Source organism: Triticum aestivum, chromosome 2D, assembly GCF_018294505.1.
Source record: "Triticum aestivum cultivar Chinese Spring chromosome 2D, IWGSC CS RefSeq v2.1, whole genome shotgun sequence".
NCBI lineage: Eukaryota > Viridiplantae > Streptophyta > Magnoliopsida > Poales > Poaceae > Triticum > Triticum aestivum.
In genome coordinates, this window is record NC_057799.1 from 38,762,462 (window position 1) to 38,788,443 (window position 25,982).

The following is a 25,982-nucleotide window of genomic DNA, read 5'->3' on the forward strand; positions in this document are numbered from 1 at the left end:
ATCTTGGTGATGCGTAGAATTTTTTTTAATTTCTGCAATGATCCCCAACACTTTACTAGTGTTCATAGTAGCCCCTGGGTATTTGATACTGGTTCAGTTGCTATGATTAGTAACTCGAAACAGGAGTTACAAAATGAACAAAGACCAGTTGAGGGCAAGGTGACGATGTGTGTTGGAAGTGATTCCAAGGTTGATAGGATCACGATCGCACACTCCCTTTACCTTCAGGATTAGTGTTGAACCTAAAATAAATATTACTTGGTGTTTGCGTTGAACATAATATGATGGATCATGTTCATTGCAATACGGTTATTCATTTAAGTCAAAGAATAATTGTTATTCTGTTTACATGAATAAAACCTTCTGTGGTCATACACCCAAGGTGAATGGTTTATTGAATCTTGATCGTAGTGATACACATATTCATAATATTGATGCCAAAAGATGCAAAGTTGATAATGATAGTGCAACATATTTGTGGCACTGCCGTTTAGGTCATATTGGTGTAAAGCGCATGAAGAAACTCCATGCCGATGGCTTTTGGAATCACTTGATTATGAATCACTTGATGCTTGCGAACCATGCCTCATGGGCAAGATGACTAAGACTCCGTTCTCCAGAACAATGGAGCGAGCAACTGACTTATTGAAAATAATACATACTGATGTATGCGATCCGATGAGTGTTGAGGCTCGCGGGGGGTGTCGTTATTTTCTGACCTTCACAGATGATTTGAGCAGATATGGGTATATCTACTTGATGAAACATAAGTCTGAAACATTTGAAAAGTTCAAAGAATTTCAGAGTGAAGTGGAAAATCATCGTAACAAGAAAATAAAGTTTCTACGATCTGATCGCGGAGACGAATATTTGAATTACGAGTTTGGTCTTCATTTGAAATGATGTGGAATAGTTTCGCAACTCACGCCACCTGGAACACCACATCGTAATGGTGTGTCCGAACGTCATAATCATACTTTATTAGAGATGGTGCGATTTATGATGTCTCTTACCGATTTATCACTATCGTTTTGGGGTTATGCATTAGAGACAGCTGCATTCACGTTATATAGGGCACCATCTAAATCCGTTGAGATGACACCATATGAACTGTGGTTTGGCAAGAAACCTAAGCTGTCGTTTCTTAAAGTTTGGGGTTGCGATGCTTATGTGAAAAATCTTCAACCTGATAAGCTCAAACCCAAATCGGAGAAGTGCGTCTACATAGGATACCCAAAGGAGACTGTTGGGTACACCTTCTATCACAGATCCGAAAGCAAGATATTCGTTGCTTAGAATGGATCCTTTCTAGAGAAGGAGTTTCTCTCGAAAGAAGTGAGTGGCAGGAAAGTAGAACTTGATGAGGTAATTGTACCTTCTCTCGAGTTGGAAAGTAGTTCATCATAGAAATCAGTTTCGGTGATGCCTACACCAATTAGTGGGGAAGCTAATGATTATGATCATGAAGCTTCTGATCAAGTTACTACCGAACCTCGTAGGTCAACCAGAGTACGATCCGCACCAGAGTGGTACGGTAATCCTGCTCTGGACGTCATGTTTCTTGACCATGACGAACCTACGAACTATGAGGAATCGATGATGAGCCCAGATTCCGCAAAATGGCTTGAGGCCATGAAAGCTGAGATAGGATCCATGTATGAGAACAAAGTATGGACTTTGGTGGACTTGCCCGATGATCTGCAAGCCATTGAGAATAAATGGAACTTCAAGAGGAAGACGGACGATGATGGTAGTGTTTCCATCTACAAAGCTCGAATTGTCGCAAAAGGTTTTCGACAAGTTCAAGGTGTTGACTAATAAAGATTTTCTCACTCGTAGCGATGCTCAAGTCTGTCCGAATCATGTTAGTAATTGCCACATTTTATGAAATCTGGCAAATGGATGTCAAAACTCCATTCCTTAATGGATTTCTTAAAGAAGAGTTATATATGATGCAACAAGAAGGTTTTGTCAATCCTAAAGGTACTAACAAAGTGTGCAAGCTCCAGCGATCCATCTATGGACTGGTGCAAGCATCTCGAAGTTGGAATATACGCTTTGATAAGGTGATCAAAGCATATGGTTTTATACAGACTTGCGGTGAAGACTGTATTTACAAGAAAGTGAGTGGGAGCACTACAACCTTTCTGATAAGTATATGTGAATGACATATTGTTGATCGGAAATGATGTAGAATTTTCTGGAAAGCATAAAGGAGTGTTTGAAAGGAGTTTTTCAAAGAAAGACCTCGGTGAAGCTGCTTACATCTTGGGCATCAAAATCTATAGAGATAGATCAAGACGCTTCATAAGATTTTTCAATGAGCGCGCACTGGAGGCAGCGGGGAAAACACCGGGCAGTTCGCGAAGGCGACAAAAATACCAAGTTCTTCCACGCCTCCGCCTCCAATCGACGACGTCGCAACACCATCGGCACGCTGGAAGTTGAAGGGGTGCGGGTGGTGGACCATGCTGGCAAGGCCGCCGCCTTGCTGGGCTTCTACTCGGCTCTGCTCGGCCGGCCCAGGCCCCCCACCTGGCGTTTCGATCTGGCGGCGCTCTACGTCGACGCCCCTGTGGTGAACGGGGCGGCGCTGGTGGCTCTGTTCGACCACGCTGAGATCAAGGCCGCGGTTGACGCCCTGGATCGCACCAGCGCCCCCGGTCCGGACGGGCTTGGTCCCGCCTTCTACCAGGCGGCTTGGGCGGTGGTGTCGCCGGACATCCACCGCCTCTTCGCAGAGTTCCATGCCGTGACTGCTCGCCTCGATGCGATCAACAGAGCTTACATCTCCCTCCTCCCCAAGAAACCGGGCGTGCCAACCCCTGCTGATTTTCGGCATGTCTCGCTTCAAAACGACGATGTTAAGATCCTCTGTAGGGGACTCACGACAAGGCTTCAACGATAAATCACCCACCTGATCGACGAGGATCAATCTGGCTTCGTGCGGGGGCGCAGCATCTCGGAGAATTTTGTTTATGCCACGGAGCTGGTACAGTGCTGCCACCGGCGGCGCGCCCCGGCGGTGGTGTTGAAGCTCGACTTCGCCAAAGCTTTTGATTCCATCAACTGGGCAAGTCTGCGAACCATCATGGAGGTGCGGGGGTTCCCGCCACTCTGGTGTGCTTGGATGGACTCCCTTTTCCACTCCTCGCGCTCGGCCGTCCTCCTCAACGGCGTGCCGGGGAGGTGGTTCCAGGTCGGCTGCGGCCTGCGGCAGGGGGACCCCTTCTCCCCTACCTCTTCATCATCGTCGCCGACGTCCTCCAACGTCTCATCCGCCATGATGATGTGCTTCGACACCCCCTCCTGCCGGACGCACCGGCGGTGGTGCTCCAGTACGCCGACGACACTCTAATTATCATGCGTGCGTGCGCGCAGGGGGCGGCGCGCCTCAAGCTGATTCTGGACCAGTTCGCGGATGCCACCGGGCTGGTGATTAACTTTGCCAAAAGCACCCTCGTCCCCATGCACGCTGATGACGACGTCGTCGAGCAGGTGGTGGCGGCCCTGGGATGCGCTGCCGGTGTGTTCCCGCAGACATACCTGGGGCTCCCCCTTTCATGGGAGAAGCTGCGCTTCGCCGACTTCTTGCCCATGATCGCGAAGGTGGACATGTACCTCGCCGGATGGGCTGCTCGTCTTCTCTCGCCCGTCGGGCGGCTCGTCCTCATCAACGCCGTCCTCGACGCCCTGCCTACCTATGCCATGGCGGCGCTGCTCCTGCCGTCGGCCGTGATCCGTGCCCTGGACGAACTCCGCCGCTCCTTCCTCTGGAACATCGCGGAACGGGCATCGGGCGCTCAATGCCTGGTCGCGTGGCGTCAGGTCTGTCGCGCCAAAGCCGAAGGCGGCTTGGGTGTGCGCGACTTGGTCACCCAGAACGAGTGCCTTCTTTTGAAGATGATACACCGGCTGCATGCCTCGCCACGGTCGAGATGGGCGTCGTGGGTCTGGGCTGGCGCAGCCGGCCACTCTCTCCTCTCGTGTGGGGAGTTGGCGCTGGGTGAGCACCGGGCCTCCGTTGTCAAGCTGCTGCCCCTCTACCGATCCCTCACAAGGGTTGACAGGGATGGGAGGTGCTGCTCCTTCTGGTGGGACGGCTGGCTCCCCTGTGGATCGATCGCCTCGGTCTTTCCCGCTCTCCTCTCGCACGCCGTCGAGGCCGAGGTCACGGCCTGGCAGGTGCGGCAGCATGGCCTCACCAGCTTTCTGGTGCCCAGGCTCATGGTCGTGGGCGCGCGTGAGCTGCGGGCTGTCCAGAGGCTGCTGGACGAGGCGCCTTGCCGTGAGGGCCCCGACGAGTGTCAGCTGATCCACGCAAGGGCGCGCGAGGGAGCCTTGTCCTCCAGCTCGGTCTATGGCCTCTTGCGGTTCGGTGGGGTGGTCGCGACCTACGCCGCCATGATCTGGGGCGCGCGAGTGTCGTCCCGCATCAAATTCTTCTGCTGGCTGCTGGTCCAGAGACGCATCCACACGCGTGACGTCCTGCTGCGGAAGTGCATTGTTGCTGCAGATGAGGCCGATTGCCCTCTGTGCCCCGTCCCTCTCGAGACTGCGGACCACTTGCTGTTTGCCTGCCTGTTCGCGGGCGCGTTCTGGCAAAAATCGGGATGTGTGTGGACGGGGCCTCGGTTTGCAACTTGAACTCCCTAGCTGGGGCGGCAAGCAACGTCGTCGACTCTGGGGTGGAGTTTGTGATGCTCTACTGCTGGCAATTGTGGAAGCATCGCAACGCCGTGGTCTTCCAGCGGCAGGCACCGTCCTTGGCCAGGGCCTTGCAGTGCTGTAGGGAGGACGCTGATCTGTGGCGTGTTCGCCTGCAACACGACCGCCGGGCTCATGTCGACTTCTGGCTTAGGGCTCTCGCCCCCTAGGCTTGTCTTTTCCGCGGGCTTATGCCCCTGCTTGACTTGTTTGTACCCCCCCTAAAAACTCTCTCTATAAACATCTGGGGGCCTAGCCCGCCGTGATCAATATATTCAGGTGGGGGGAACTCTCCCCCCCCCCCGGTGAAAATTCAAAAAAAAAAGATTTTTCAATGAGTACATACCTTGACAAGATTTTTGAAGTAGTTCAAAATGGAACAGTCAAAGAAGGAGTTCTTACCTGTATTGCAAGGTGTAAAGTTGAGTAAGACTCAAAACACGACCACGGCAGAAAATAGGAAGAGAATGAAAGTCATTCCCTATGCCTCAGCCATAGGTTCTATAAAGTATGTTATGTTGTGTACCAAACCTATTGTGTACCTTGCCATGAGTTTGGCAAGGGGGTACGATATTGATCCAGGAGTGGATCACTTGACAGTGGTCAAAATTATCCTTAGAAGACTAAAGGAGATATTTCTCGGTTATGGAGGTGATAAAGAGTTCGTCATAAAGAGTTACGCCGATGCAAGCTTTTATACCGATCCGGATGACTCTGAGTCTCAATCTAGATACATATTGAAAGTGGGAGCAATTAGCTAGAGTATCTCAATGCAGAGCATTGTAGACATAGAAAAATTACAGAATACATACAGCTCTGAATGTGACAGACCCATTGACTAAGCTTCTCTCACAAGCAAAACATGATCACACCTTAGTACTCTTTGGGTGTTAATCACATAGCGATGTGAACTAGATTATTGACTCTAGTAAAACCCTTTGGGTATTAGTCACATGGCAATGTGAACTAATCACATGGTGGTGTGAACTATTGGTGTTAAATCACATGGCGATGTGAACTAGATTATTGACTCTAGTGCAAGTGGGAGACTGAAGGAAATATGCCCTAGAGGCAATAATAAAGTTGTTATTTATATTTCCTTATATCATGATAAATGTTTACTATTCATGCTAGAGTTGCATTAACCGAAAACTTAGTACATGTATGAATACATAGACAAAACAGAGTGTCCCTAGTATGCCTCTACTTGACTAGCTCGTTAATCAAAGATGGTTATGTTTCCTCACCATAGACATGTGTTGTCATTTGATGAACGGGATCACATCATTATAGAATGATGTGATGGACAAGACCCATCCGTTAGCTTAGCTTAATGATCATTTAGTTTTATTGCTATTGCTTTCATCATGACTTATACATGTTCCTCTGACTATGAGATTATGCAACTCCCGAATACCGGAGGAACACCTTGTGTGCTATCAAACGTCACAACGTGACTGCGTGATTATAAAGATGCTCTACAGATGTCTTCGAAGGTGTTTGTTGGGTTGGCATAGATCGAGATTAGGATTTGTCACTCCGTGTATCGGAGAGGTATCTCTGGGCCCTCTCGGTAATGCACATCACTATAAGCCTTGCAAGCAATGTGACTAATGAGTTAGTCACGGAATGATGCATTACGGAACGAGTAAAGAGACTTGCCAGTAACGAGATTGAACTAGGTATGATGATACCGACGATCGAATCTCGGGCAAGTAACATACCGATGACAAAGGGAACAACGTATGTTGTTATGCGGTTTGACCGATAAAGATCTTCGTAGAATATGTAGGAGCCAATATGAGCATCCAGGTTCCGCTATTGGTTATTGACCGGAGATGTGTCTCGGCCATGTATACATAGTTCTCGAACCCGTAGGGTCCGCACGCTTAACGTTCGATGACGATTTGTATTATGAGTTATGTGATTTGATGATTGAAGTTTGTTAGGAGTCCCGGATGAGATCACGGACATGAGGAGGAGTCTTGAAATGGTCGAGACGTAAAGATCGATATATTGGAAGGCTATATTCGGACATCGGAAAGGTTCTGAGTGGTTCGGGTATTTTTCGGAGTACCGGAGAGTTACGGGAATTCGCCGGGGGAAGTATTGGGCCTTCATGGGCCTTAGTGGAAAGGAGAGAAGGGCCACAAGGGGAGGCCGCCCCCCCCCCCCCATGGGCTAGTCCGAATTGGACTAGGGAGGGGGCGGCGCCCCCCTCTTTCCTTCTCCCTCTCCTACTCCTTCCGTCTCTCCCCTCTTGGAAAAGGAAGGGGACTCCAACTAGGATTGGGAATCCTAGTTGGACTCCCCCTATAGGCGAGCCCCTCCTAGGCCGGCCTCCTCTTCCCCCTCCTTTATATACGTGGGCAGGGGGGCACCCAAAGACACACAAGTTGATCTTTTAGCCGTGTGCGGTGCCCCCCTCCACAGTTACACACCTCGGTCATATCGTCGTAGTGCTTAGGCGAAGCCCTGCGCCGGTAACTTCATCATCACCGTCACCACGCCGTCGTGCCGACGGAACTCTCCCTCGGCCTTAACTGGATCAAGAGTTCGAGGGGCGTCACCGAGCTGAACGTGTGCAGACCGCGGAGGTGCCGTGCGTTCGGTACTTGGATCGGTTGGATCGCGAAGACGTTCGACTACATCAACCGCGTTACTAAACGTTTCCGCTTTCGATGTACAAGGGTACGCGGACACACTCTCCCATCTCGTTGCTATGCATCTCCTAGATAGATCTTGCGCGATCGTAGGAATTTTTTTGAAATTACTGCGTTCCCCAACACTATGTTGGGCTGCGGGGGCACTCTTTTCGTTGTACGCTTCATGAAGGTGCTGCCTTGGGAGCTTTATGGGCTATGGGCTTCGTGGTGTTGTGGTAGGTGGGCGGCGGTGGCAATAGTGTGCCTCTTGTGTCGGAGGGGGTGGCTTTGCATCGCCCCCAGGCACCGCCACATGGAGTCACCTCCTGTCCAGTCATCCCCGGCAGAGGGGACGCCGTCATTGAGGTGTCCAGAGCCTTTGCTCCGGGCTCATTGCGTCCCGGACCGGTTGCACCCGTCGCCGAGTCCACGATGCCCCCGGGAGGAACATCCACGGGAGAAGGGTCTCGCGCTGCCGTTGTCTGCCCCTCTAGACAACTGCACCATGGTCGCGAGACGCCATATCCCCAGTGTCCCCTTTAGGGTTTGTTTGTTCCCGTATCTTCCTAGAGGAGGCACAAGAGGGAGCCCTCGATGTGGGGACCAAGAAAAAAAACATATGGAATGTATTCCTATATACAAGTCAAACAACACAAGCATGAGAAAAAAGATGAAAATACTTTGAATCAAATATCTGTAGCGAACGGATGGAATCCAAACGATCACTGCAATGACAGACACACCAAGAGAGGAGAATGTTGCACCCTTTTGTTTCACAGTGTGTGTCTGCATCTCTATTCCCCGGATGGCCCCAAGAATCAACAGCGTTTGCACACGTAGAGGCATACCAGCCATGTTCTCCATTGTTTTCACAAGATGCTATTTCGCTCTCCTTTGTTTTTTGCGACCCCATTGACTGTGTAATCCATGATCTGGATACGGTCAAGCCTCCATGATCTCCCACTGCTTAAGGTAATGTTAATGGAGGAGTAAGAAACAAGCTTACCATCACCACTAATCTACCACCCTCCATGGCTACATGTCATGTGAGACCCACCGCCCCCCGTCCCATTCGTCCTCCCTCCCTCCCCCAATTCCACCACACAACGGTCCTCCGCTCCGCTCGCTCTGCCCGCACCGTACTGTTCACAAGGGGGGCGCCGGCCGCAGTCGCCGCTGACCGGAGCGATCCGCCTCTCCGACCACCGGACGCGGCGAGGGGAGCCCGAGGAGATCCCGGCTGATCTCCAGTTTCCAGACGCGCCAGCGGGGGGAGGAGGCGGCGGTCGATCTCTGCGGGGGAAAGGCGCGAGCTTGGGCTTGCCTGACTTCTTGCTGGCGGCGGGGGCGAAGGGGCGGGCGGGGGCGGGGGCGGCGGCGATGCTGCGCCGGAAGTCGCCGTTCGCGGCGGCGCCTGCGGCCGCCAAGCAGGGGGAGGGGGAGGAGGCGCCCGCGCGCAGGCCCGGCGCGCCGCTCTCGCTCGCGGGCCTCCTCGTCTCCATCTTCCTCGTCGCCATCTTCCTCTACAACGAGGACTCCGCCGCCGTCAAGGCCCCCATCGCCGCCGACGCCGCGGCCGGGGACTTCCCGCTCGCCGGGGCCTCGCGCGCCCGGTCCGCCCCCGACCTCCACCTCCTCCACGAGGTCAACCCCCGCCCCCAGCAGCAGCAGCAAGAGGGGAACGGCGAGGAGGAGGGGCAGCGTCGCCATGTGGAGCAGGTGGAGAGCAGGAGGAAAGCGAGCGACGGCGACAGGGTGGACGCGCCCGCGAGAGCAGACAAGCGGGCCGCCCCCGCCACGACGACGACCGCGACGCCTCCTCCCAGCAGCGGCGGCAACACCAGCACCACGAGCAGCAGAGCGGCGGTGGCGGCGCCGGAGCCGGCGGCGTGCAACCTGTACCAGGGGTGGTGGACGTACGACGCGGAGGCGTCGCAGGTGCCGCTGTACCGCGAGGCGGAGTGCGAGTTCCTGACGGAGCAGGTGACGTGCATGCGCAACGGCCGGCGCGACGACTCGTACCAGCGGTGGCGCTGGCAGCCCTCCTCCTGCGACCTCCCCAGGTATGTCTATCCACCACCAACCTCCGTCCGGCAGCCATCGCCGCCGCCGCCGCGTCGTAGATCTCACCCCAACCGAACCGAATTGAATCTTGCTCTGCAGGTTCGACGCGCGGGTGCTGCTGGAGCGGCTGCGGAACAAGAGGCTGATGTTCGTGGGGGACTCGCTGAACCGGAACCAGTGGGAGTCGATGGTGTGCCTGGTGTCGTCGGCGATCCCTGCGCGGGACAAGAAGTCCCTGGCCAAGTTCGTCGGGCCCAACGGCTCTCTCAACGTGTTCAGGGCGGCGGAGTACAACGCGACGGTGGAGTTCTACTGGGCGCCGTTCCTGGTGAGCTCCAACTCGGACGACCCGCAGGCGCACAGCGTGGCGGACCGCGTGATCGCGTGGCGGTCCATCGCCAAGCACGCCCGGCACTGGCGCGCCGCCCACTTGCTCGTCTTCAACACCTACATCTGGTGGCTCAACAACTTCGAGATGAAAGTGCTGTGAGTTTCTCCTCCATTGCTGCTTGCTCCGGTGATGGATCAGTGAGTGATGAAGATGAAATGCAGGAAGAACCCTCGGGCGATGCCGGACAAGTACACGCTGGTGGACCGGCCGGTGGCGTACAAGGAGGTGCTCAAGACGTGGGCCAAGTGGGTGGACCGGCACGTCGACCCCGGCCGGACCAAGGTCTTCTTCATGGGCATGTCGCCCAACCACGGCGTGTAAGTCACTCAATCACTCACTCACCGGCTCTGGATCAACTTGTTCATTGCAAATTACTACTCCCAGTGCATTGCTTGCGATTTCTTCTGGGTTGGTAGCGGCTTGGGATTCCATTCCAAAACAAACAGGCTTCTCGGGCAGTGCTAATCCCCTTCCAGCAGTACTCCTAGACTATTGTATTGCCAATTGTTTGTTTATGAGTGAGCACACAGCACAGCACATCTCGGGCAGTGGTTTCCGGATGAAGGGATTGAGCATATAACTAGGAGAAACTTGAGGTGAATGAATGGGTGACGCGTGCTTCAGATTAGGTCAGCTGAGCCGCCGGCACCAACCCACCCAGAGTGCCAGAACCAGAAACTTGGCCGGAGGAGAGATTGAAGAAGGATGAGGATGGATGGGCATGCGAAGCCTTGCCTATTGAATTGCGCTGCGCCTGTCCCCCGGAGCTGCCCCGAACCCAAATTCAGCTCTCAGCTCTCAGCTCTCTTGATGGTTCCATCAGTTGAGACTTGAGAGCTGTGACCACACTAGGTGGATAGATGGATGGATGGATCCCCTCGATGATTCTTCTTCCTGCTGGCACGGCGTCGGGGTAAAAACTGTAGATGATTCTTGGTACATCATCAGACGGTGCCATGTCAAAACAGTTGAACTAAACATGCACAGCACAGACAGCTCGCATAATTCAGCAAGTTGGACTACATGTTGCTGCTGCTGCTGCTGCGTCCATCCAAAAGCCGGCACTGCTGCTAGCTGGAGCCTGGACTGGAGCGATCCCGTCCGAGTGTAGCCGTGATGGGCGCGCACAGAGCAAGTGCTCCGTGATTATTAATACTTCCTCCGTCTAGGTGTGCATGCATGCATCTCTCCATGACAGTCCCCACCAACCTAATGCGACTGCCAAGCCCCCTTTAGCAGCCACCATGACTGTCGCTTTCCCCATTGATGGATGGATGGATCCGCCAAGGCAGCACGCAGCCACGTTCGAACCAGCGGTGCAGCTTGATCGCTGCAAGGAAGCAGATCGCAAGTACTGCCACCCACCATGTTGCTTGCTTAACCAAGCTGAGCTTCATGTGATTTTTGGTCGATTTTTGGCTGGCAACTTGCGCTTTAAATAACTAACCTATATAATGATTCTACACGCACAAAATGGCATCGACGAGCACGTGAACGCATCATTCCACCAAAAGCAAGCAAAAGAAACAAACAAACATGTGTTCCTCAGCCCGTGTGTGAGCCGAACCATGGCCATGGCAACCTGCATCATGCATGCCCGTGAATCTCGCCATTGCCGGCGGGGGAATGGAATCTCAGCTCACCAGCCACCTTGCATTGCATCGCATCCTCTGCTCTTGTACTAATTAACACAACCGTGATGAAACGTGCTATCTATGTGTGTGTGTGTGTGCAGGCCGGAGGCGTGGGGCGGGGGGCCGGGCGCCATCAAGTGCGCCATGGAGACGCAGCCGATCCTCAACCACACGGGCCCGCTCTACATCGGCACCGACTGGCGGCTGCACGGCGCGGCGGAGGCGGTGCTGCGCACCATGCGCCGCGTGCCCGTCCACCTCGTCGACATCACCGCGCTCTCCGAGTTCCGCAAGGACGCGCACACCTCCGTGCACACGCTCAGGCAGGGGAAGCTGCTGACCCCCGAGCAGCAGGCCGACCCGCGCACCTACGCCGACTGCATCCACTGGTGCCTCCCGGGCCTCCCCGACACCTGGAACCACTTCCTCTACGCCCAGATCGTCGCCGCCCCTCCGCCGCCGCCGGCGCAGGCGCAGCCCCTTCCGCAGTCGTCGTCGTCGTCGTTGTAGCATAGCCTGATTATTAGTAGCCATTGCCGTTGTGTTCTACTGATCTTCCTTCTTTGTTTCTTTCTTTTCTTCTGGGTTTTCTCTTTTTTTCTTTTCTTTGTGTGACCAACCAATCTGTTGTCAATCTGTGAGTAAGTAATTCTTTTGTAGAAGCACGAGAGGCTCGCAAACGTGTGTTTGGATGGAGCGGCACGAGCACGATGATGAAAGGTGAAGCAGGTATAGGGGCCACCGCTACTACTAGTGGTTGGGTCATTATTCCTGTTTTTCATCTGTGGATCAATGATAGTATATGGAGAACGGATACCCCACGAAGAAGACAGGTGACGTGAAGTCAGTTTCAGTTTCTCCGGCGAGTCCCCATCATGAATATACGCAATCGTCATCATTTTCCAACCAATTTCTCGATCATTTCCTAACCAGCGTCATGGATGCAACATCATCGTACTTCCATCAAGTTTTGTTCGAGACACCAACCTGGGCATGATGCTGGCGGCAACGTGGCCCGTCACCACGTATGATGAGTGAGGGGTGGGGGCAGCATTGGCCACCACTGGCATTTGTGAGTTCTCGGAATGGGACCGGCCAGCTTGCATCACCCCACAGATCCTCGTAATTAAGAGGGGCCTGTTCCAAGCGGTCCAGTTGAATCTTCTGCCCCCCGGCTTTACGCTCGCAGGCACGGCGTGGCCAAACAGTGGCAGGGCCTACAGCACATGCACCAAAGGAAATGACGCTAACCGACACCAAACCTACAGCATCCTGCATGGCAATCATACACCTAATATCTCATCAAAAATTGGTGCAACTAATATCCTGCATGATATCAATCCAATATTATAATAGAAATAACTGGTGAATCTCTAACAAATAGTACTAACAATATCAGATTTAACATGCTGTAAAAGATATCTGGATAAAAGCAAAGATACAAGTTTATTCTCAAGGTCACTAATTTGATGTATCGAGCGAGCGAGCGACGACAGATCTGATGTACTATGTTCCACTGAAATCCTAGAGCGTCTTCCTCCTCATCCTTCCATGCTAACATTTGCCTATACAAGCAACAGGAGTAAAAGACTCATCGAAAAGGTACTCGGGCACTTTTCTTCTCTTTCACGGATTGCATAATAGGTTTGCTTCCTTCTCCCAAAGCCCAGAAAATGGGGTGCGATGCCTGGAACGCGTGGGCTCCTTTGAAAACTGCCGCAACATCTTCTTCATCTGTCGGTTTCTTCTGGTAGCTTAACATTTCCGAAATGTATCAGCTCCATCTCGTCTTTCCAAATCTGCGGGTCAAATCGCAAATGCAATTATCAACGGAACAAACCAAACACACAAGCACAAGGAGAAAAAAAAGATCAGATAACACAAGCAGAAAAGGTGTGAAGTACATACGTTGTGCCGGAATTCAATCCTAATGTGGGGAACATTTGTCTGGTGGATGTCATTGCCGTCGGGGCCTCTTTTGTAGTAGTTTCTACCAATCCAGTGTGACTAGATAAAAAAGGAAAAGAAAGGCCAGAGCTTAGAGGGAGTCCATGAGTTGGGTTATGTAAGAACAGAGGAAACTGGCAAATGAATGTACAATGCGTACCTTCAGCCTATGAGAGAAACCAGACTGGTACACAGAATTCCTGGCTATTTCACACAAGTCACAAGAGCTAAGCTTCCACAGCTGCCAAAAGTAACAGCCGACCAAATATTAGGCAGGTCCGAGTGGGCATGGAACAGAGCACATAATGGGAGGGAGCAAAGGAAATTACCGAAGCAGCAACACTGTATTCTTCAACCAAAGGTTCTTTTGTTAGGTGAATTTGCAAAGGGTCATCAGTTGAGAGAGAAACATTCAGGCCTCTTAAGAAAAATGTTGGGAAAGGGTTCCGGTGGTAGTCAATAAACAATGAGTTGTTGCTCAAAGGAGACATTGCAAGACCAATCTGATTGCAGGCAAAGAAACATGATTAGTTTCTTTCAAAGAATGTCATGCGAAAATACAAAGAAAATAACAATGCTAACCTGAGCAAGATAATACAAGTACTGGAGGACAGGAGACTTCTTTAAATTCACCCCGTGAGCAATATTGTGAGAAGTGAGAAATGCTGCAGCAAGATGATCAATATCGCCAGCCTGAAGACAAGAAATCATTAAGACAATGTGTTCAAGTCCAATGTAGAAATGTACAGATCATGCAGTATGGGTATACCTCTCCACAGTGTGGACGAAGTTTGATTGTTGTCATGCCCTTGGAATCACGAAGCTGCATACAAAATGATCCCTCTGTGTGTTACTTTTCAGTTTTAATAAAAACACCAGGAGATCTGGGCGGAAAATGTTATTACCTTGTTCAGTGTGTACAAGTTAGCATAGCAATAGTATACATAATATGCATAGGCTGGATTGAAAACATTAGTCCATTGCTCAGGAGTCGGCATGTGTTTTGTTGGGCGCCTTTCTGGTTTGCTTTCATCATCCACCAAATCTAAACCAACAACCTGAAGATAATAGCACGAGAAACAATGATGGCTGGAGAAAAATGTCATAAATGGTCTACAAGAGAATAATATTGTCAATGCACAGAGCTTGGAGGGGCCCTCTCAGTGGAAGAAATTTGGAAAAATATTCTGCTGACCGGTGGTTTTTATACTGCAGGCTGGTAACTTTCTCAAGATTGTCCACACTTCTACTAAAGTAGAGAACAAGATTGATCTTTCAAGCATTGGTCAATAAATTTTTCTTTAATAAGACACACAAGTCAGTTGCTTTTTCTATTTCATACAATTGCAAGATGACTAGATTAGTGTTGAAAGCCACATCAACATAGCGCAGACAAGTAATAAATATATAAAGTGCTTCCACTGACCTGTTCTAAGAAAACGTGCAGCTGAGGATGTGAAGAAGGATCAACAGTTACTTCAAAAAGTGGAAGAAATATGTTGTCAAGGAGGTTCTGGAATGAATTAATCGTGCCCATCTCCCTGTATACATTGTAAATCCGAGGAATCTGCAGAGAAAATTAAACACCACATCAGTGCAACTACTCCAGTTAAAAAAAGTTAAATGCAACAAGTGATTTATGTTCCAGTCCGGTTTTAGACAAAGGATATACATTGATTAATGAATATGTTAGAGTGAATATAGAAATTGGAAGGCCAGAAACACTGAAGAGGACAACATAGAGCCATTACCTGGATTAACCAAACAACATTCTCGCTGTACAATTCATTATTCACTATCCAACTTGCCATCTGATCCCACTCACTTTTCTTTCTCCCATAAATAGATATTCGATACTCGGCCATCTGATAAAGATAATTGGAGTATGAGCATTAGCCAGAGCCATATAGCAAAAAAAAGGGCTAGATCAATGTGTAAACACTGCTTGTACATGAGTAGCCAATATTTCCACATTAAAAATAAAAAATATGAAAAGAACTATTTCTAACCCTCGACAAATCAATATAGAAAGAAGAAATCACCTGATATTTGCTTGCTTCAAGGTCAGCAAACACTTCTTTAGTTAATTCAGCGAGGAAGCGACCTAGTAATAAGACAGGATGATAGTTAACAAAATCATCCGTGTAAAGTCTATGTTGGCGGTGATTCTAATGCAGGATATAAGTTTAACAGTAGTACAACAGCTGAAATAAGAGAAATGAAAAGGAGAGTATACACATTCAGGCAACAAGACAAAACATATGTGCACCTTGAATAAGGTTGTCCTGCTTAAGAAAGATCTCCCTGAGGCGAGACTGGCCACATGGATTATATTTCAGATTGAACTTGTCAAAACGGTGAAATGTACTCTTATCAGCATGCACGTCCAAGAGATCAACATTGAGGTCATACCTATGAGAGAGTAAACAGGTTACTACAAAAAAGGTAACAAGAAGATAAATAACAGCACCATAAGATAAAGGATTTCAGTTACCCAGTCAAGTCCAAACTCTCGAACACCTCCTTAAGAGTCAAATAGGTCCCATCTCTAAAAATCACAACCTACATAAGTGAAATTTTGGAGCATAGGTCAAGTGCAGGACGTTATGTCTCAGGTTTATTGCTACGTGAGACAACAGCAACAATTAGACAAGAAGGAAGTGGATGTACCTCATCTGGTTCTTTCTTCAATTTTGACTTAATAAACCTCAAAAGATGCTTCTGGTTCATGCATGCAGAGTGATGAACATGAGTATCAACCTTCCTGACATTGTAGAAGTCCCTGTGTGGTGCAGCTTTCTGGGCAAGCAGCTCTCTATCGGCATTGACCATCAAATGAAGATTAAATTTCTGAAATTACAAAAGCATGAAAACAGAGGTCAATGTACAGAATAAAATAGCTTGCGCATGCGACATCATCAAGTTCTCAGTGAGATTTATAAATCAAGCTAGCTTCACAGGCCAGTCTGGAACAAATTCAATATATGCAGGCAACAATAGAGCAAGTGTTTGAAAGGAAGAAAGTTCAAAAGAATTACTTGCTCTAGAAGATTTAAACGGTGATGACAGACTGTTCGGATATCCCCAGCAGCCAATACACGAAGGATATAATGCATATCAGTAAAGAAGGTGGTAGCATCAGCAACAGGATACAGTCTTTCTTTAGCTGCATCAACAAAGACAACGTGATGATCAACATGCCCCAAACTAAGAAAATCACGAGAAACTAGAAGAAATGAAATGGTTTTTCACTCACAATCTTTACTGGGGTACAGATGAACAACACCATCAACCATTTCGAAGTGATGCTGAAAGAAGGGAAAACAATGTTTTAGGGAAAAGGAAAGCAGATATATGTGTAGCCAGTCATTATACACATACCTAGAGAAATGCACTTACTTCAGTTTTGGTCTGATGTTCATAGTTGAACGGGTTTGGGTTAGGTTTGGGGGTACTAGGATCAGTTATTATTTCCTTCTCCCATGGAGCAACTTCTTCTCTGAAGATGTACTTCTCTCGTAGCTCAAGACATTTTTGAAGAACTTTGTACGCTTCAATTTCATCATGAGAAGGAGTTTCTGCGGCAAAATCAAGAATAAGTACAAGAGTAGCAACACGTAAGCAAAGAACACTAGCTATAATAGATGTTTATTCTAGTGATCAAGATCAACACAATCAGGCTGATGCTATATATAGATAAAGGAATTGGCAAAGATGGCATGCACTGAACAGTGATGTTCGAAAACAACAAAGCTGGAAGATATAATGAGACAATCAACATTGGCCCAAAATTATTGAACAGACAGATATAAGGCGAAAAAGCATACCAACAGCTGTAATATTGATCCTACTGAAAGTTTCATGCTCAGGTTCCTTTCGAAGTATATCAGCTGCTACTGGATTTAGCTGGATCCCATGGAGACTACCAGTTGCACTGTGAGATCTAATCATGCTCGTTGCTGGTATGTCCCCATTCTGATCCGCTTTAACAGGAACCGGGTCTGATCCCTGTGAAATTTAAAGCAATGTTAGTCTATCAAGTACAGACATAACTAAGGTATATTTGCAAGTAGAAAGTTGTTTCTGAGCATGAATTTTGAGGAAATACAACAAAAAGGTTGCAGAGAAATACATATCTAAACTCTAAAGAAAAAACAATTTAGTGTGTGAGCTACATGCAACTTAACCTTACAAGCTTTTCTTGATTAATTCATATGACTCACACCAATACCTTATATCTATATACAAGGAAGTAAACCTCATAAAGTTGTGTTGGTAGCCATGTTTCCATTCAAAGATCCACTTAATGACAATGAAATTAGTGAAGATCCTTACAAACCCAACATATTGTCAGTCAGAAAACAAATTATCTACAAAAGTAAGCAGCAAGCACTGCTTGTCAAAGCATATGCATCTTGCACTTACAATAGCCCCATTTGTGCCAACGTAGACAGCATCATCATTTTTGGAATCTGGCTCAAGATCAACATCCTCATCTGAATCTTCGATGCTCTCAAATGTGCTGACTGCAGGAACAGAGGATTTTGGTGTCGTTGGTCTAACCAGAGACCCAACTCTTTTGTTCGCAGCTGGAGATATAGTGGGCTTGCCTGAGTGGTAAAACAGGCCAACATTAGCATAAAATGTCATGGGGAATTGCTTGCAGATTACAACATGTTTCATGGTGTTCAGTGTTCAAAACTGCAAGTGAGGCCATGTCACAATACACACTATACACTACTGTGTCTGTTTCTATTGTTTCATCACTACAGGCGAAACCATATTTGGAAACACCGAAAAGAGCTCATTTAAGTTACTGAGCTGGACACATTTCCCGGATGCATAGTGTGGAGCACCTCAAGTTTTGCCAGAGCTGAAACCCTACATAAATCTGAAGCGTACGGTATGCGAATAGGAACTAGGTAAGTGGTGAGTGCTGGGCCACAATGGGATGGATAAATTAACCCGGCCGACGCTAACACCGCTCTTGGTCTAAAAAAAATTCACCACCACTGACGAACTGCATCGTAGCGCACTGAACTACTGAACAAATCACGCGGACGGGATCAGGCCTGTGAATAGTCGATGCCTCGCACTACCGCAAGCGCGCACATACCGCGCCGATCACATGGCATAGGGCGGGGATGCAGGAATCAGGAGAGCGGTGCGTACCCTCTCGGCCGGTGTGGAGCGGCGGGAGCCCCGGCGGGATGGGGAGGGTGCGGCGATCGTGGTCCCTGTGCGGGGGAGGGCCGTCGTCGTCCTCCTCGCCTTCCTCCCGGTCGGGGTCGCTGTCCTCGGCGCCGTCGGGGAGGAGGCGGGCGCGGCGGCGGTGGTCGCGGTCGAGGGAGCGGGCGAAGCGGAGGAGCTGGTCGAGGGTCTTGCGGTGCATGTAGTAGGCGGACGCGGCGGCGAAGGAGGCGCCGACGAGCGCCGCGACGGCGAGGTGCAGCGCGTAGGACGGGGAGGGCTCCATGGCGGCGAGGCGAGGCGGGGGTGGGGGTGGGCGACGGTGATGTGAGAGGAGCCGAGGGAGGCGGCGGCGGGGGCGCGGTTATATGAGGGGGGACGGGCTAGGGGAGTTAGGGGAAGGAAGGGCGCTGGCTGACTGGTGGGCCCGGTTGCTGCGCACGGGGAGTGGGGTTCCGTGTGCGCGTTCCCTCGGAGACGCCTTGGAGTGTATCCATCGTCCACCTCGGAGAAAAATGGAGCATATCCGTCGGTTGTATTACTGCTACTACTTTGTTTTTTTCTTGGAGTGTTTGATCATTTTCTATGCTCGTACAAACGACCGAGTTGGTGATGATGATGTATCCGTCGTTTGTCATTTCTGACCATCAGATTTGTATCTGACGCATGCGAGATGAGTTTGGAGTATTTTTGAAATCTGCCCCCATCACTTTGCTTCACATTTGCAAAAAACTTCTCCGGCCTTTATACGAGCCTAGCGCATAGAAACTTTGTTAGTTGGGTGTAAATAAGAGCATTTACAATCGGACTTGAAAATCAGACTCCTCAAACCCCCGCGAACATGATTGGATGCATCCGCAGACAATGACCGGCCGTAGATGCTCTAACCATGCGCCCAGTAGCAAATGTACATGGATATATACACATTATACTCGCCAAATAGAAACAAATATGCACATTACATGGATATATACACATTATACTGACGTAGATGTTCAGTGTTGTTTGCGCAGTGAAGCGCCGAAATCAACTGGAATCTGTTTGAGAAAAAATGCTTGTCATGCGGGAAATCAGTATGCACAGAAAAAAGAAATGGAAGATATTGGGGGAAACTTTGCTTTGCTCGTGGAGGTACACGACTCAGATTTCAGTCCATCAAACTCGTACGTGTGTCGAAAGTGGTACACAAACTGACAAACAAAGCATAGTGGACGATGAAACGTGACTAGGAGGACGACACATGTGAGCAAGCGGTCAGTTTCAGAGAGGAACGGAGACAGATCATGCGGCCAGCACTAACTTTTACCAGATCCATACAATGGGATAGAATGCGCTTTAATGAGAGAACGTGTGATAAGCGCCACACGTGTGAGCAAGTGTTAAGTTTTTTTACACCGATAAGCGTCACATGTGTGGGTGTTAGGGGGTCTGCCCACACATTTTGTGTGGTGTATAAGAGGAACAGCCCACACACCTACGTGTGGGCAAAACAAGTAATGCCCACACGCCTACGTGTGGGCGAAATAGATAACGCCCACACGCCCCGTACGTCAGGCCTCGTACCTCGTGGTCCCGCACACCCCGCGTGACAGTCACCGCGCGTCCCGCAGTTGCCATGGTCCAGACCCTCGTCCATGTTCGTTTAATTGTAGTTGCCATGTCGCTGAACTTCGGTTGCCATGTCGGACAACTACAGTTGCCATGGTTGCTCAATTGCAGTTGCCATGTATGGTCTGGTCACAGTTGCCATGATTTCAAAACTTTAGGAGTTGCCACCCACTAACACTAGGCAGTTGCCATGTAGCACTACAAAAAGGCATGGCAAAAAAACATGTTCGGGTAAAAGAGAGAGTTGCCATGTGCTCACAAGCACGCCAGGGCAGTTGCCATGTAAAGGGAAAGAGTTGCCATCTGCTTACGTGCAAGCTAGGGCAGTTGCCATGTACCATGCAAAAACACATGGCAACTCGGGTAAAAGAGAGTTGCCATCTGCTTACAAGCAAAGCTAGGGCAGTTGCCATGTACCCTGCAGAAACACATGGCAACTGCCAGCTTTGGGTGTGGGCGAGGAGACGGGCGTGTGGGCGAAGTGATAAACGCCCACACACCAATCCTCTCTGCGTGCGTGAAAACTGGTGTGTGGGCGAATTGCTAAAGCCCACACACCAGCCCTCCGTCTGGTGAAAAAGGACGTGTGGGTGACCGGATGAATGCCCACACACCAGCTTAGTCCTACGTGGCACACAAACACTATTAGAACGCGTCAAGATTCGTGCAGAATTGGTTGGACGAGGATCCATGCGTGTGGGCGAGTTGCCAGACGCCCACACATGTGGACGTTAGTGTTTTCTTTTTTTAAGAGAGAAAACAAGCCCAGTTGAAGAAAGTTGAAAAAAGCAAAATCACTAATTAAGGAGTACTCCTTGCAAAGAACACTCCATCTTCCCAGGTCACGACAAGTGGCGCACATGCAGCGCGCCACTTGTCGCAACCTGGGAGTTTTCCCTTTTTTCGTAGATTCGTTTATTCAAAACGTTTTATCTCTTAAACCGTGCGTCCAAATCTCAAACCGTTTTCACCATTGGATTCCTCGCGTTGAGATCTTCAAAACTAGATCCCATGTTGATAGGTTTTGACGAACTTTTTTTTCACGAAAAAAACCGGACGAAAAAACCAAACCGGGAGCACGGTTTTTTCCCTTTCCGAAAGAGGCACGCCCGTGCCTCTCGCGAAATCACAACCATGCCTCTCGTGGAAGCAAAACTGTGACTCTCGTGGAAAGAAAAAAACAGAAAACGCGTTTTTTTCCTTTTTCGAAAGAGGCACGCCCGTGACTCTCGCGAAAGCACAACCGTGCCTCTGGCAAAAGCAAAACCGTGGCTCTCGCGAAAGAAAAAAAAACAGAAAACACGTATTTTTTCCCTTTCCAAGAGGCATGGCCGTGACTCTCGTAAAAGCACAACCGTGCCTCTCGCGGAAGCAAAACCGTGACTCTCGCGAAAGAAAAAAAAAACAGAAAACGCGTTTTGTTTTTTCCTTTCCGAGAGGCACGGCCGTGACTCTCACGAAAGCACAACCGTGCCTCTCGCGGAAGTAAAACCGTGACTCTCGCGAAAGAAAAAAAACAGAAAACGCGTTTTTCTGTTTCCAAAAGGCACGACCGTGACTCTCGCGAAAAAAGTGACTTTTCACGAAAGAAAAAAAAAGTAAACGCGTTTTTTCGTGCAAATTTTTTTTTGGTCGAAACGCTAAGGAAGACCGGGGAAAAACCAAAACGTCGAAAAAACCCGGGAAAAAACGTTTAAAAAGCCGAAAACGAGTGCGGAAAAATAAAAAAATAAAATCTGGAGGGAGCGTCCAGAGCGCGACACGTGGCGAATGGCTGAGAGCGCGCCAAATGGCGCTGATCGTTGCGAGGCTTCCGAAGGAGCGCTCGTTAACTAGTTGCTCCCTGAAAAAAGTGCCGGTCCTGTAAATAAAAAATGTTTGCAGGTAACGGAGCGCTTGGGCCATTTACACGATATAAACCCCGGCCATCCCCGGGTCATGGACCTGCGTCGCGCGATGTCTGTTTCTTGATGAGAGTGTTGAGGCTGTGATACAAGTATCTGCAAGGATTGACCGCCTTCGCCATGTGAGGTTCACCACGTTCACTAGCGGCTTTAATCAAGAGATTGTGTTGTTTGATGACAAGTTCTCTGGGAATGGAAAATTGTTCCGGCATGTCGTCGCCGTGAAGGCCAAGGGGAAACTGGATATTTACTTAAAATTGGAGGAATCATTGCTTTGGTGGATTTTCCAGGAAGGAGTTGGTGGAGCTGCCAGGTCCCCTGATGACCAATTGTTAGATTATGCGCAGTTTGATGTGAGGGTGCTTTTTGCTCCTAAGAACGTTACCAGGGCTGGATGAAACATAAAGCGAACTGAACAAGACATACCGTTCTCTAATATCCATGTCTTTCTTTTCTTTATGTTATTTATTTACTATTTGGATATCCTTTTGTAAGCCTTCTAGAAGTTTTTTTTTAAACACAGTACAGACGCAAGCGCTCATTTTTTTTAGCAAGAAAGCTAGGTCTTTATTGATTAATACCAATGTTTACAGGAAAAGCGATTGGGTCACTCGATGTGCCCAACCAAATATGGTGCCCAAGAATGCGCAAGCGCTCGTATACATGAGTCGACATATCATCTTGAAATTTACGAAGTTCACCTCGTCATCGACGGAAACGTCTCCTCTCACGGAATGCGCATCGCCAGAAATCTAGAAATAAATCCAGAAATAAATGCGAGCACCACCACAATCCCTCTAACCATCCAACCACAGGTTGGTTCACAAGCCTCCTAGAAGTCCGACGCCGGACTTCTATAATTTGACAATACTAGTATGTCTTAAGCTAGGCCCACACTCTGCTTAGTCAGGCCTTGGGAAAATGTTTATTTAGGCGTTTCCATATCCCGGTGCAACTGAGATTTCTCAATGCGCGTTTCAACTTTCAATCAGTTCGATAGAGATGAAAATATATTCTCAACTCACAAGCTCAACTCCGTGCATATGGAGTCGCCCAACCGCCGCGTCAGGTGAGATAGCGCGTCTCAAGGTTACCACCATAACCATTCATTTATGTCCATGCCTCGAAATAGCACCCTTGCAACCTATATGAGCCTAATGCTATATTTCAGGATTTAATGGACCAGCTGGCTGCTGAAGAGGAGCAAAGGCGGCAGGCTGAGCAAGAGAGCAGAGATAAGGAACGAGCTGAGATGAACGAAAGGCTCAAGCTGCTCGAGAATCAACTACAGGTAGAACATTCTCTAAACTAGAGTAGAACATTCATTATATACCAATGAATAATGCTCACGTGACTCTTCTCTTATATGCTCTCATGTTATCTCAAAGCAGCGGAAATGATGCCTCCTTCAGAATCTTAACATGATGGAAATGATGCCCCCCTCCTCCTCAAGATGTTGTATGAACATGTGAACTTCTATGTGATGTGCATGTGTTTTGCAAGTAGTGAACTTCCATAAGTTAACCATACGTATGAATTTGCGAACTTGTGTGTGCTGCGAACTAGTATGAAACATTCGCTTATGTGAACTACTTTAAACTATGCCTATGTTGTGATGTGTTGCTCGATGAATTTTTAGGGAGTTAGAAGCTCCCACATTCATTTGTTATGATAACATTTTCTGCACTGTATTTAGATACAGAAATTGCACTGTAGTTTGTTTCAGTTGCAGGGATCAGATAAGAAAGAGCTTAACAACAGAAGCAATGGGACACATTTTCGAGAGCTACACTCGGAAAAAGAGGGACTAGCGAGCGCAGCTCTCGGAAAATGGGTCGTCTGAGCACTGAAACTACTGTTGTGCCATTCTTTTCCGAGGGCACTCTCAGAAAAGGGGTCAGTTGAGCACTTTACTACTACAGTTGTGCCATTCTTCTCCTAGGGTTGTGCACTCGGTAAAAGATTAACTGCCACGTGGGACACCCGGGCCCACTGGTCAGTTTCGAAGGGTTTAGCCAACAGTTGTATATCGAGCATTCCCGAGGATGGCTCTCGGCAAAGGCATTGCCATTTTTTTTTAATATTTAGCAAATAATTTAAAAGTTTTACTGATAAATGTAACCAGTGGAACCACATGCCAGGTAGGAATGTTTATGTGACGTGTTTTTACTGAGCACAACGTCGCGGCTCTCGGTATAGGTAATAGAAAGTGACGGCGCCATCAGTTGCGAACGGGCATGCCACATGGCTTCTCTTTGCCGTGTGGTGCTCTCGGCGTATGCGCCGTTTACCATGCAATGCTTGTTCGCTGTGAGCCCGTGCCGGCAACGTTAGCTAGTTGCCGTGAAGCCAGGTTTGCCGAGTGTGGCTCTCGGCGTTGTTTACTTTTGCCGAGTGTCCGTGTTTTGGCTCTCGGCGAAGAGCCTGGCACCCGGCGCATACGAAAATTCCAGTAGTGAAAAATAGAGACCAGAATCAGACACACCGGAACCAAACCAGCAACAAACGCGGTCGGTCAATGGGGTTCCCTAACCTTCGGCGGCTGCTCCGACGGTAAAAGGGAGGAGAACTCTAGGACCTTGTTCCGCATGCACCCAACAGATTAGGTTTGTTCACTTACGGTTGTTGGATGTCCAAGGCTTCGACTCCTATGGTGGCGATGACGTCAAGGAAGAAGGTTCATGCAGATCTACCTCCAACGCGTGGTTCTTTGGGAGGTAATGTTCGTGTCATCTGAATTCTTTCTGATTTGAGCAAACACATTGTGCATCATGTTCATAACATCAAGGTGATGACGGTGGCACGCCTCATCCGTGTTGAAGGAGGTGGAATTTTGTGTTTGTCACCTCCAACCCTTTTCCTTGTCCTCTTCTTCGAAGCGACGATCCAATCTTCAGATAGTGCGTGGCCACTGGCGTCATGTTTATAACATCGAGGTGATGACGGTGGCATGCCTCATCCGCGTTGGAGGAGGTGGAGTTTTGTCTTTGTCACCTCCAACCCTTCTCCTTGTCATCTTCTCTGAAGCGGCGATCTAATCTTTGGATAGTGTGTAACCACCGGCGTCATGTGGAGTAGCTTGGCGACTTCCTGGGTGCTCCGCCGCGGATTCAAAGTCTTACTCCAGCGGTATGCGGAGTTCCAGTTGCAACACCGAGCATGGCTCACGATGCGGCGCGAGCGTGTGCAGGACGAACATGGCCTTGGCTTCTCTTGTTCATTTGGAATTTTAGCCTTCAAAAGTTTTTACGAGTACATGAAAAGATAAGTTATCGGATGAGCAATGAGAGGTAGCTAACCTTTCGCACGGATTTACTGTTCGGTACTGTTTTGTTAACTTCAAGATTTGTAGTATATCCCTCATTTTCTACCAGTAATTCTACTATTCTGTTTTTCCTTTCATTTGACCAATTTGGGTGCGTAAACCCAATAGTACGTAACAACCATGCATCCGGGGATATAAATATATATTCCCTCCATTTTTATTTACTCCGCATATTAGCTTTGACACAAGTCAAACTTTATAAAATTTGACCAAGTTTATCGAAAATAATATAAGCTTTCATAATAAAAATATATATTGTATGATGATTCTAATGATATCGATTTGGTATTGTATTTTTTAATAAACCTGATCAAAGTTTAACCAGAGACGGAGCTAATATGTGATACGCACGTTATATTCGTCAAAAAAAAATGGATATGCACATTACCGAAAAAGGGTTTTCCCCGCTTTGTATTCCAAAGCAATGAACACCATACACATAGCTTTGCTAGGGCGAGCAGCACATCAAGCCCCAAAAAAAAGAAGAAAAAAAATGCCAACAACGGCAGCTTGACAAACATGGATGAACCGCCACCGCTGCGCCCTCCGAAGACAAACCACCACAAC

General features: G+C 48.8%; 2 protein-coding genes across 2 annotated transcripts; one reads left to right on the forward strand and one right to left on the reverse strand.

The window, feature by feature from the left end:
- The first annotated feature begins 8,409 nt into the window (after positions 1 to 8,409).
- LOC123051394 (protein trichome birefringence-like 28) lies at positions 8,410 to 12,103 on the forward strand. Its single transcript, XM_044474263.1, has 4 exons — positions 8,410 to 9,415; positions 9,516 to 9,902; positions 9,969 to 10,124; positions 11,543 to 12,103. The coding sequence occupies exons 1-4, from the start codon at positions 8,733 to 8,735 to the stop codon at positions 11,949 to 11,951; spliced, it is 1,635 nt and encodes a 544-aa protein (XP_044330198.1). The 5' UTR covers positions 8,410 to 8,732; the 3' UTR covers positions 11,952 to 12,103.
- Positions 12,104 to 12,765: 662 nt separating this feature from the next.
- On the reverse strand, positions 12,766 to 18,902 carry LOC123051393 (probable AMP deaminase). The gene is made up of 19 exons (XM_044474262.1): positions 18,561 to 18,902; positions 17,814 to 17,998; positions 17,216 to 17,396; positions 16,788 to 16,966; positions 16,645 to 16,696; positions 16,427 to 16,554; positions 16,059 to 16,238; positions 15,883 to 15,950; positions 15,658 to 15,800; positions 15,431 to 15,492; positions 15,140 to 15,253; positions 14,815 to 14,955; positions 14,294 to 14,446; positions 14,158 to 14,211; positions 13,971 to 14,081; positions 13,718 to 13,891; positions 13,549 to 13,629; positions 13,350 to 13,448; positions 12,766 to 13,240 (listed from the first exon to the last, which is right to left on the reverse strand). The coding sequence occupies exons 1-19, from the start codon at positions 18,862 to 18,864 to the stop codon at positions 13,172 to 13,174; spliced, it is 2,478 nt and encodes an 825-aa protein (XP_044330197.1). The 5' UTR covers positions 18,865 to 18,902; the 3' UTR covers positions 12,766 to 13,171.
- Between the last annotated feature and the right edge of the window lie 7,080 nt (positions 18,903 to 25,982).

What these genes read in the sequence shown, in the direction of transcription:
- LOC123051393 (XM_044474262.1), bottom strand. Translation starts at nt 18,864, where the DNA reads ATGGAGCCCTCCCCGTCCTACGCGCTGCACCTCGCCGTCGCGGCGCTC. An exon ending in GCTCCACACCGGCCGAGAGG is followed by an intron (nt 17,999 to 18,560) that starts GTACGCACCGCT and finishes TTTACCACTCAG; the next exon opens with GCAAGCCCACTATATCTCCA. An exon ending in ACTTGTACACACTGAACAAG is followed by an intron (nt 14,212 to 14,293) that starts GTAATAACATTT and finishes TTTTGTATGCAG; the next exon opens with CTTCGTGATTCCAAGGGCAT.
- LOC123051394 (XM_044474263.1), top strand. Translation starts at nt 8,733, where the DNA reads ATGCTGCGCCGGAAGTCGCCGTTCGCGGCGGCGCCTGCGGCCGCCAAG. An exon ending in TCCTCCTGCGACCTCCCCAG is followed by an intron (nt 9,416 to 9,515) that starts GTATGTCTATCC and finishes CTTGCTCTGCAG; the next exon opens with GTTCGACGCGCGGGTGCTGC. An exon ending in AACTTCGAGATGAAAGTGCT is followed by an intron (nt 9,903 to 9,968) that starts GTGAGTTTCTCC and finishes GATGAAATGCAG; the next exon opens with GAAGAACCCTCGGGCGATGC.